Source organism: Heloderma suspectum, chromosome 3 (genome assembly GCF_057233095.1).
Source record: "Heloderma suspectum isolate Gila_16-S chromosome 3, 16-S_ref, whole genome shotgun sequence".
In the NCBI taxonomy this organism is placed as follows: domain Eukaryota; kingdom Metazoa; phylum Chordata; class Lepidosauria; order Squamata; family Helodermatidae; genus Heloderma; species Heloderma suspectum.
In genome coordinates this window covers 39105104-39117711 of record NC_139460.1, presented here as the reverse complement: position 1 = coordinate 39117711, position 12608 = coordinate 39105104, and the positions used below count along the sequence as shown (strand labels likewise).

Genomic DNA, 12608 nt, shown 5'->3' with positions numbered 1-12608 from the left:
CTGCCCCTGTCACTCCTAGTTTGGCCCTCAAAGGTTACATCATTGTGGTTATAAGAGGCAACTATATAATCACCTTGACTCATGGGTCCCCGTGCACATAGTACTTGCAGGTGTGTAAGGTCTTCCCCATTCTTTGCACACATCCTGCTGTCCCTCCAGGACAACCCTTGACATTTAAGAAGGTAAGGAAGTCCATGATAGCTGGGTATTCTGTGTGTGCACTGCAGCAGATATTTAATATGGCTACTGAAATGAGTTCTCTATGGACAGGTTTTCTTGACTTTGTGAAATACTGTGCTGTCTGTTGACTGGATCAATAAACTGATTGATCTTGTGAACAATGGTAGCATGAGGTCCAAACTAGACATGACAGGGTCAGCCATTTTATTTGTTCATGTATTTCCATATTCATGTATAAAATGAAAGGTGGGGGATTTGATTTTCACAGTAAAAGAGGCACATTGGTAAAAGAAGCTAGGCCCATCCCCACTTCTACCATCTTTCATCACAGACACTTTTCTCCTTCTCTTACTCCAATCATGGAAGTGAACTTGCTTGGGAGAAAATTGCTGAAGGGATGAAAGGCAGCGGGGTAGAAGTTTTCAGCTCCCATCATCCACATGCCCCCCTTGATGTAAAATCACACACACACACACACACACACCATTTTATACAGACACACGAATAAATAGCTATAGTTTATTTATTTCATTGGTACCCCAACTTTCTACCAAAAAATGGCACTCAAGGCAGCTTACAGAATCAATTAAAATTGATTAAAACAATATATTAAAATACAATAAAAACATAACAATTACCGGAAAATGTATGATTAAAAACAGAACCCAACCCAACACAAGCACTTACAGGCGAAAGGCCTTCTTAAATAAAGCAGTCTTTGCCTGCCGGCGGGAAGGACACCAAGGTTGTCCCTGTCATATCCAACCTGGCTCTTGAAGAAGTATATTTTATGTTACCCATTGATAATTTTTGCTACACTCTGCTAAAATGAAAACATTCTATGCCAGGAGTGGAGAATTTGAGAGCCTCCAGATGTTACTAGACTTCAACTCCCATCATCCCTCACCATTGGCTATAGTGGCTAGGGATGATGGGAGTTGCAGTCCAACAGCATCTGGAGGACCACAACTTGCCCACCCTTGTTTTATGCCAAACAGCTTGAAAAGATTAACATCTGAGAAGGCACAATTCAAGTCAATCTGACAGCATAATGCAGATGGAGGAAAAAAGTTTAAACAGTAGTTTACAATACTGAGTTGGCATAACAGATGGTACTCTCCATCCGAAACATATATAAACTGGTACATAAAGTTTAAGTACCAGAATACTAAGATAACTATCCCAGCTGGTAAACCTAGGACTAAATTTTCCTTTTGTTTCACGTGTTGTTTATTTAGTTTTATTGTTATTGTTTTAATTTGTTATGTTTATATTTTTATTTTTAAACCACTTTTGGCTTAAAAGTTTGATTGTTTTCATAGAAAGGGAAGGATATACATTTAAAAATAAATAAATAAAATAAACTCTACTGTGCAAATTTAAATTATGGTATTGCATTATTTTCTCTTTGGAGTGGCTTGTTGCATTACATTTAGCTTTATTAAAGGCACAATCCTATATATGTTTAGACAGAAAAAAAGTCCTACAACTTTCAGCATTTTCCAGCCAGCCATGCTGGCTGGGGAATTCTAGGAGTTGTAGGACTTTTTTTCTGCCTAAACATGCATAGGATTGTGCCCTAAGCAGCTTTATGAAGAAAGTCCAATAATAAATATGCTTAGTTGAAAGTAATTCCCTCTGAGTTTAATCGAACATACCTCATAGTAAATATATGAAATCAGGAATTAGCATAATCAAATCTACATTTTTAAAGCCAAGACATTTGATCTAACAAAATCCTTTATTTGCAATCTAGACATAACCATGTTTGCTCATTGAAGAAAAATAGAATTACTTCCTTTAATATTGTTTTTGTACCTTAATATTGTTCTTTGGGGGCTATACATTTTTAGGTAGAATTGTAAAAGTTTCTAGAACACAAAGCACTCTGTTCCCTGACATTTGTGGCATTTTGATACTCCATTCTCTTTTAATTGAGGAAGAAACAGTAGAAGAACTAATTTCTGCCGTTCATCATGAGCTTTAATGGTTCTTTAGGCAAAACTAATGTTTTCTTTTTCCTAGACTGGTGTTAGGTTCCTTAGTTCATTAGGGAAATAGCCATTTGTTCTATTTACTCAGGTACTGATAAGACTGGATGATCCTTTTCCTCAACTTGAAGTGACTATTAGTTTGTAAGATGAGGTGCCTATGGTGAAAGCATTCTCAAAAGAAGTGTGCTCAGGTGGAAGAAAGGTTGCTTATTAAAAGGAAAGGAAATGCTATGACTTGGATCCCAAGAAGGAGCTGTGGAAGGAGGTGGTTTTCCTGCCCCCTTCCCCAGCAACCCCCTAAAGAGCCTGTCCCAAGTTTCAGGAGACCTACCTAGATGGGAAGGTAGGGTAGGACTACACTCACAAAAGATGCCTCTGCTCAATTATTGACAATTTCCTCTTGCTTTTACACTACAGCCCACAGCATTCAGGAGGATCTCCTGACCCTTGGGAGAGGTTTTTTAGGGGTGTGCTGGGAGAATCAACAGGATGAGAAAGTCCAGTGGAGGCTGGTGACTCCAATGTCAGTGGGGCAGTGCATCCACTCTGGGTTTCAGTGAGAACCAGCCAGAACTCTAAAAGAGCTATCCAAGATGCTAAAACCTATCCTACTAAAATAGGTTCAGCACCTTAGATAGCTCCTTCAGAGTTCTGACTGGTTCTGGTTCAGACTGAAACCCAGAGTGGGTTTACCCCCCCCCCCACTGACATTGGAACCAGCAGCCTCCACTGAGAAAGTCACTTCCCAGGATCCAAGCATAAATGCATAAATGCATTTTTGTATTTATTTATTTATTTGTTTGTTTGTTTGTTTGTTTACTTTCTATACTGCCCAATAGCTGAAGTTCTCTGGGCAGTTCACAAAAATTAATGTATAGTTTATGGGGCTGTTCACAAGTAATGGTGGCAAATTGTGAGTTAGTTAAGCCACGATTTGCCGCACTGTGTGCCAGGCGCATTCCACAACCTTTTTGAACGTTCAAAAAGATTGCTACATGACATCCAAACTAGAACACTATAGGTTATTAGTAGGTTAAACAACCCACAATTAACCTAACTACTAACTGTAGGTTAACTGGGTTGCTTAACCTATAATTAACCTATAGTGTCCAGGTTTGGATGTCATGTAGCAACCCCCGATCATAGGTTAATTAACCCAAGATTTACTGCTGTTATGTGCGAACCAGGTCTATGTGTCTGAGTCAAATTGGTCATCTTATTTTCTAGATTTTAAGGGAAGTCTGCCATGTAAAAAGGAATAAGTTATACGACAAAACATTTGTCATTAGACAAAACGAACCACAGTTGTTAGATGAAGCCATAGCCTCAGAGGGGGTGGCCACTCAACATAGGTCTGCTGTGAGAATACTGACTCCACTCGTACCAGAGACAGTTTTTCCCCAGCTCTGAGCAAGGTTTTTTTTAAAAAAAAATCATTACTACTGTGCATCTTAAAAGTAAATTTGAACCTTAAATTAAAAAAAATCCTAACACTGTTCAACAATGTAAAAATAGATTTTATTTTTTCAAAAAAATCTTGCCTTGCCTATGCAATTTGAACCCTCCTATCCAGCATGCTAACTTTTTTTTTAATTAGATAAAGTTTTCTGTGCTGCCAAACACATTTTAGGTTTAGTACTGGATCTGCTTTCCTCTGGGGCTTGACCCTAAAACTTACGTTCATACATTGCTTTAATGATAGATTTATGTCTAAATGCCATTGTGCCTCTGAGGTAAATAGAAGTGAACTAAAAATAATTCAAACCATAAAATGGAAAATAGAAAAAAAGAGAGGAGTCGAGGGAATTTAATAAATGCCAGTTTGGCGCAAGCACTAAAGTGCTGCCTGTGCATCTGAAACAATCCCCCTACAAATGTAAAGGAGTGATTTTTTGGAGATGTACAGCGATTCTCAGAGCTGCCATCCTGTTAACAGTGGGATATTTCTGGTAGAACAAATTATAATGGGTGAAATGAAAGCAGAATTGTATTCAGTTTGGAAAAAGGCTATCATTAAACCTATACATTTAAAGTGAAAGTGTCCAGTTTACACTGTTGTTTGGCTTCTGATATGGAGTCTAAAATCTCAGCAGATGAATCAGTACTGAATGATGCATATAGAGTCCTTGGCAGACAAAGAACAGGTTTTGGGTGTTGCGGTACAAGTTCAGGATAAGTAGCATCCTGTGGTGAAGGGGGCAAAATATGTACAGCGCTGGAGACTTGATGCAGATGGAGAAAGATGAGCAAATTTGGAAGTAGAGTTAAATGCTGGGGCTAAGGTCAGCACAGGGGTTGGACCTGAACTTGGTAGCTTGCTTACTTTCTCCAGCAAATGAAAGGTGGTCAGAAGAGAAATGAGATGGAAGGAACTGCCCAGCCCTCAAGGCATTTATATATCCCTTTATTTGACAGGAGCACAAGCTCCTTGACCAAAGCTCTAGAAAGTTTATTATTAAAATGTATTTATTAAAACTACTTCCCTTATTTATTTATTTATTTATTTATCTATTGCATTTATATCCCGCCTTTTTTTCTCTTGCAAGGAACTCAAGGCAGCGTACATGATCCTCCTCCTTCCTCCATTTTATCCTCACAACAACAACCCTGTGAGGTGGGTTGGGCTGAGAGTCTGTGACTGGCCCAAAGTCACCCAGTGAGCTTCCATGGCCGAGTGGGGACTAGAACCCGGGTCTCCCAGCTCCCAGTCCAGCACTCTAGCCACTACACCATACTAGCTCCCTTCATTTGCATGGATACCAGGGTGGTGAATGGTGAGCATGACCATAAATAATCATACAATACATTATACAATAACACCAGTAAGATGTAACTAACACAAAAAAGGAGAAGCAGCAGATAAGTAAAACCATCAGAACAACGTAAGTCAGCTTAAAATGCCTGTGCAAACAGGGAAGTTGGAACCATGTGATGAAACAACTGCAGTATCAGTACCTGCCACCACCTTATAGGGAAGAAATTCCATCGCTGGGGCACCACAACAGAGAGGTTTCTCTCCCTTATTGTTACAAAATGCACCAGGGGTATTTGGAGAAGCACTTCCCCTGATGATCTCAAGGCATGGACAGGCTGAGATATAGGGCAAGGTGCTCCTTCAGGAATTTGAGTCCCAAGCCATTTAGGACTTTTAAAGGTAATCTATCTACAATTATTTATAAACTGCCTTTAAAGGTAAGCATCAGCACCTTGAACGGTGCTTGGAACTGAATAGGCAGCCAGTGCAGCTCCTTCAGAATGTTTCCAGCTGGCTGTACCAGTTAAAATCCTAGCAGCCACATTTTGCAGTAGCTGAAGCTTCAGGGTTATCTTCAAGGGGAGCCCGCATATGGCACATTACAGTAATCCCATCAGGAAGCTACCAGACCATGGACTACCATGGCCAAGCTATCCCTGTCCAGGAACAGTCACAGCTGGTATATCAGCCAAGGATGCTAAAAGGCCACCTGGGTTTTCGGTGACAAAGCTGCATCAAGCAGTATCCCAAATTACATGCCTGCTCCTTCAGCAGGAGTGCCAACCCATCTAGAACATTTTGTTTGTTTGTTTATTTATTAAATTTCTTAATCACCCATCTGGCTGGTCACCCGGCCACTCTGGGCGATGTACAATAATACAAACAGTTTAAAAACTGTTAAAACTGTAATTAATGTTTAATTACACATTAAAACATCATTTTCTAAAATTTCCCTAGCCCACCCCAAATGCTTGCTTGAACAACCACGTTTTCAATGCGTGGCAGAAGCTCATTAAAGGGGGGGCATGACGGAGTTCCCTAGGGAGGGAGTTCCACAGAGTGGGGGCCACCACAGAGAAGGCCCTCTCCCTCGTCCTCACCAGTCTAGCTGTCCTGGCTGATGGGACAGAGAGAAGGCCATCCGAGGCTGATCTTGTTGAGCGGCCTGTCTGGTGTTGCTGGAGACGCTCCTTAAGATAGGCTGGGCTGGAACCATATAGGGTTTTAAAGTTCAAAACCAACACCTTGAATTTGGCCAGAAAACAACTGGTAACCAGTGCAACTCCTTCAGCACTGGAGTGATGTGATCACGCTGGCGGCTGCCTTTAATCAGGTGAGCCACCACGTTCTGCACCAGCTGCAGCTTCCGAACCATCTTCAAGGGTAACCCCATGTACAGCACATTACAGTAGTCTAGACGAGAGGAGACCAGGGCATGTACTACCGATAGAAGCAGATGGTCAGGAAGGTAGGGCTGCAGCTGCCGTATCAGATGGAGTTGATACAATGCTGCCTGGCTCACGGCTGACAGCTGAGCCTCCATGGACAGCTGGGAGTCTAAAATGACCCCCAGGCTGAGGGCCTGGTCTTTCAAGGGTAGCCATACCCCATTCAACACCAGGTCAACATCCCCCAACCTCCTCTTGTCTCCCACCAAAAGTACCTCAGTCTGGTCAGGGTTCAGCTTCAGCTTATTCCTCCCCACACAGCCACTCACCATCTCCAGACATTTGGACAGGGATTCTACGTACAGCCAAACTTGGTGAAGATTTAAACGAGAGGTGGAGTTGCGTGTCATCTGCATATTGATGACACCACACCCCAAACCTCATGATGATAGCCCCCAGCGGCTTCACATAGATGTTAAATAGCATCGCGGAGAGGATGGAACCCTGTGGCACCCCACAAGTGAGCGGCCACGGGTCTGAAACCTCCTCTCCCAGTGCTACCCTCTGGTACCTGCTGGAGAGGAAGGACTAGAACCACCGTAATACGGTGTCTCCAGGAGGTCCAGGAGGTTACTGTGGTCAATGGTATCAAAAGCCACTGAGAGGTTGAGGAGAACAAGGAAGGAGCATTTGCCCCTATCCAAAGCCCTCCTCATATCATCCACCAAGGCGACCAAGGCCATTTCTGTCCCATGCCCAGGCCTGAAGCCCGATTGAAATGGATCTAGATAATCGGCTTCTTCCAAGTGTGCCTTCAACTGCATTGCCACCACCCGCTCAATCACCTTGCCCCAAAATGGCAGATTCGAAACTGGGCAAAAGTTATTCAGAACTTGCAGCTTCATACCTTATTTATGGACATAAGAACCACCCACCCATAGTGCCTCCCTCTTCTTGGAATTTTGTCCATTGGCCCTCATCCAGTCCTTTATTGAGTCCAAATACGAGCCCAACGCCCACACAGCCTCAAGTGACTTGGATGAGAGAAACAAGCAGAGCTGGGTGTTATCAATGCATCGATGACACTTCACTCCAAATTATCTGATATCCTCCCCCAGCAGCTTCATATCAGTGTTAAAGAGCATGGAGGATAAGATGGAACCTTTCAAGACACCACAGCATAAATGCTGCACAGCCAAGCAGAATCTCCCCATCCTTACTCTTTTCTCAAACTGACCCTGCACATAGGGACGGAACCACTGTATCACCCTGCCCCCAACACCACAGAGCCAGTCCAGCAAGATACCATTTTCAATGGTATCAAAAGCCCATGAGAAATCAAGGAGAATCAACAGGGTTTTACTACCCCTGTCCTGATAGAGGTCATCCATCCAGGTGACAAAGGCCTTTTCATTACCAAATCAAAGCCTGAACCCAGATGGAATTGGATTCAGATAATCTGTTTCATCGAAAAGTGCCTAGAGTTGAACCACAACCACCCACTCCAAGACCTTGCCCCAAAGGGAATATTAGCAACCGGGCGATAGCTCACAGGTGTTCTGCACAAATGCAGAACACCAATTATGGGGCTACACAAGGGCTACAAAAAAGAATGCCATTTGTCTCAAATGTAACTTACTTGATCAAACTGGGGATCTTCTCCACGTTGCAGAGATTTGCTTAGCGGCTTTTCCTACAAAAACATATAAAATATATATATTATATTATTTAATGTTGTAAGATGTTCTTCTGCTTTAGTTAATCATTTTTAATTCAGACAATGGAAAAGCCTTTTTTTAAAAAAAAACCCTAGGATGCTTATACAGTAATGTGAGAGTGTCCTTAAACAATGATTATTTCTTAAAATTCTTTCTGCCACAGTATTTTGGCAAGAAAAAAAATTTATAACAACAAAAAGCTGCTATTTATTGCTCAACAGATTCCCCCCCCCCTTTTTTTTACAAAACATTCCTTTTACTTCTCACAGCAGCATGCAGCGAGTTGTTTACATTTTGGGCTTAGATTATATCATTCCTCATTAAGAGAAAACAGGCTCAGAACAGGACATATTAATAGTTTCCTCAATAACATATGCTCCATATTCTGATGAAAAACTCCCAACATCTGATGAGGTTTAATGTGTGCTTCAGACTATCACTTAAACTGGATAGCAGAATTCAGTTCTATAAAAGTGAGAGTATAACTGAACGGAAACATAATCTAGAAAGGAGGGGTTGGGTATCTGTTAAATCAATACATGATCTTCTGAATGCCTAGCACAGGAAGAAACCAACATTCATTGAGAAGCATCCTCTAGAAACATCCCTACTGAAATAAATGGGTTCTACAAAAGCACAATTATTCAAAGCAGCTTGCACTTGGAGCATTCCTCAAATGGCATCTGCCTTTATCTACTGGATGCTTTCTCGGTGATTTTAGTAATAAAAAGCTAATATTTTTCCTTAAGACTCCTGAGACACAGACCATTACAATGCATTTTGGCATCATATTAATGTGGAGATATAATGGAGCTTGTGCATATTATTTTTTATGAACTTACAAACAAACCTGAGCTTTATAAAATAAATTTGCAGTATCCCTTTTCTTAAGTACAGCATTGAGCAATTCAGCTCTCATATGTAGATAAGGGCTGCGTTCACTCTGTTAGCATCTAATGCTGAGCCATACAGAAAACCTCCAATCTCCTCACAGCCAACCCAGAGGGCTGCACTTGCATCTAACACTAAACCAGAGGTGCACAACCTTTCCAGCCCCGAGGGCCACATTCAGTGTCTGCTGGGGTTCGGGGGCCACACATTTGTGCCCACACACACCACCACCACCACTAGTAGGGTATGTAGTTTCTCCATTGCTACGAGCAGGGTAGGGAACTTTTTTCTATTCATAAGGAAGCAGGTCTGAATCTCTTAGAAGCACTTTCAAAGAGCATCCCAAATACCAAGCCTCTGCATGTTTACTCAGAAGTAAGCATAAGCAGCATGTTGACTCAGAAGTGCGGAGAAATAAGCAGGACTGAATCACTCAACAGCTTCCTCTTCCCTCCCCCACAGGGAAAAGCTCTCACCTCCAATCAGTTTAAGTGCTGAATCCTGGCTTGCTATCTCACTTGCACAAAGGAAGGTGCAAAGCCAGGTGCATGTTGCTCGTGCATATCCTGGCTATTAAGCTGGGAATTTGGTGTAGCATACTGAGTCAATGAGAAATCACAGTGAGTTGAAAACTGAAACCAAAGGAAGAGATGGGAAGGGACAGTGGGCAGCAATGAGACCAAAATTCACACACACAACACTAAATTATGGTTTAGCATGACATGCAAACTAGGTAATGGGTCTCATTCCATCTTGCTGGAACTATGGAAGGATCCAAGCTGGGGGGGGGGGGGATTCAGTAAGGTGTATGTTCCTCTGATTTCTGGTTATCCGAAGGTGAAAACTCAGGTGAAAGAAACCACTTATTGTCCGTGTTCCCTTCTATGTTTATTTGCTTGAATCTTGGATTTGTTTGTTCAATGTGTAAACAAATCAAAATATATGGTTGTTATTTCAAAAATATATGTTAAATTAACAAGGATTTAGTTTATCGTAAAATATCTAACACCTGTGTCTCAGTGTCCTCTCTGTAAATATAAGTATCAGGGGGCCCTAGCCGGCCTCTTTCAGTCTACTCCAGTAGCCAAGTCCAGACACAGACAAAGGATTATTTTCAAGGCTTTATTCCTTTTACAACTTAATAACTCTATCACCAGCGACTAACCTATGAACAGCAGAGTAACCTATGCCCTGGGTTGGAAACAGTTGGTCCCTGCTTGAATGAGAATCACTTGCAGACCCTGAACTTATGGGCTAGGGAGAATCCCTCCCCTTTTCCCTTGGGTCCTCTGGACGCGACCGTTGCTTGCGCGCCAGACGGGCGCTACGCCTCCTTTCTGCACCCTCCATAGCTCGTCGCTCTTTGCGTCTGCATCGAAAATCCAGCCAGCCCTCCTCCTGCGCTCTTTCACTCCCAGGACCGCTATCTATGTCTGGAATGCCAGCAGGAGGAATCTCTGCCAGCTGCAGGGCCTGGGAGGGATGAGTGCGCTCCTCTCCACGGATGGCTGTTCCTCCTCAGAATCAGAACTGTTCTGAGGTTCTATGGGCTCAGTGTCCACCCTGACAATAAGTAGAGGACTCTGCCTTTGGAATCCTAACAGTCCAAGAGAGCTCAAAAGCTTGCAAATGATTGATCTGCAGACTAGGACTCTGTGCCATCGTGAAAATGTAAGCTTAATTCAGAAAGCCTGTGCTCAGATTCCTTCACAAAACCCAAATAAAGGTATGAGGACCACCATGCAACTTACCACTGGAATTCTTTCTGATTTTTTTCAGGTAAGACTTGCACTTCACCCTTTTCCTTCATATGTAAATGCAAAGGGAAAAGTCTGCAGGATTTTTAAAAAATAACTCAGTAGGGGTGTACTATGGCTGGTGACCACATGACGAGAAACTGCCTCATTAATTTGTTTCTTGTGGTAGAGGAGCTGCTCATAGATAGAGTTGTTGGCATAAGGCCTGCCTTTCCAGAGTAAGTTTTTTTGTTTATTTATTTAGTATTGCATTTATATCCCACCTTTTTTCCTCTTGCAAGGAACCCAAGGCGGCTTACATTATCATCATCCTCTCCATTTTATCCTCACAACAACAACCCTGTGAGGCAGGTTGGGCTGAGAGTGTGTGACTGGCCCAAAGTCACCCAGTGAGCTTCCATGGCCGAGTGGGTACTAGAACCTGGATCTCCCAGCTCCCACTCCAACACTCTTGCCACTACACTACACTGGCTCTTTTGTTGTTGTACAGCGCTTCACAATATCCCCGGTATCCAGAAGGCACTTCAGAACAGCATCTTCCATACTAGGCTAGATGTCCTGAACCTACTTGACTTTATCACAAAGACCCAGAGGACTGAAAACCATTTGCTTTAGTAGCACATATGCATACTACAACGGGCTCTCACTGTTGGAACAATTACAAATGATCTGTTTTCAAGGACGGACAATTGCTTTATTAACATAACCCTACTGAGCCGCTCCTTTTTAAATATAGCTTTGTACAAATATTGGAAAAACCTTGAAAATATAGGAAAGAAACACAAATGTTCCCAGCAACAATTAGTGCTACTTTTAATCCTTAACAGCACACTCCTATGTATGTCAGTTCAGAAGTAGGTCCTATTTAGTTCAACGGGACTTACTCCTAGGAAAATGTGTACAGGAATGCAGCTTAAACTATGTTTCACAGACTTTAAAAAAAAATCCTATCCGATTAGTTTATCTCATATCACCCTTCTCTGTGTCTTGATATCCCAGCACTGTTACACAACTTTTTTTTTCCTTTGAAGCTCTTGTTATCTGGGGCAGGTTTCCTGTTTTAGCTCACCTCTGTGACTCTACATATCTTTCCAAACCTATTCTAAATATACCTTGTTCTCCCTTACCCATCAGTTTCATTTCTCTCACCTTATACGGCTGTTAATTATTTAACTCTTGATCACTCCTTAGCTCTGTTTTACTAGACTGCTTTACAAAAGGAAGCTATCTATCCATTGAATTATTTCTGCCAGCCCCTTTGACAATTTCAAATTGCTCACAACTGCTAATGGTGAGGCCAGTGTGCCTAAGTAATGCGTGGATTTATAAAGGCTCACCCAGAGCCTTTTGCAGGACTAGGTCCAGATAAGCCACCGACATCAGCCAAGGAAACAACTCAGCACTTAGCAACAAAGACCACCAGAGTCACAGGCTAGGATATAATCCAAATCTGTATAACCTGCCCAGGGAAAGAATTAATTAGCAGAATCAAAGTCAGGGTTAAATGTTGAAAATTAAGTGATTGGCATACAAGAAAAATGGGCAGGATCCACAAGCCAAATCCAGAAGGGTGTAAACAACCAAGCAAAAACACATTAGAGGAGATGTGAAGGCCTGTCCTCATGACCCTCTTAACATGTGGCAGCCACAGTTTTCAAAACAATCCATACTGTAGCTGCCACATACTGAGCAGACATGCTGATGCTCTGCTGTGCGCTCGGCTTTTTGCACAACACCACCACCCTATATTTTTGGGGGGATACAAAAAGCTAAGCTGTGCTGAGTTCTACACGTGGCTTTGGCATGCACAAAGCTGCCTCAGCATGTGACTGAAAACCACAGCTGCCACATGCTGGGAAAGTCATGGGAAAAGGCTCACAGACATAAGCAGGTAAACAAGGTTTGACTCTATGAAGGGGCAGAAC

The 12608-nt window shown here is 42.3% G+C and overlaps 1 protein-coding gene across 1 annotated transcript in view; it reads right to left on the bottom strand.

The window, feature by feature from the left end:
• Window positions 1-12608, bottom strand: part of FRY (FRY microtubule binding protein) — a 261267-nt gene that overhangs the window by 166744 nt on the left and 81915 nt on the right. Inside the window, exon 3 of the mRNA XM_084842986.1 lies at window positions 7957-8010. Coding sequence (XP_084699112.1) covers window positions 7957-8010 — 54 coding nt within the window. The remainder of the gene's footprint in view (window positions 1-7956; window positions 8011-12608) is intronic.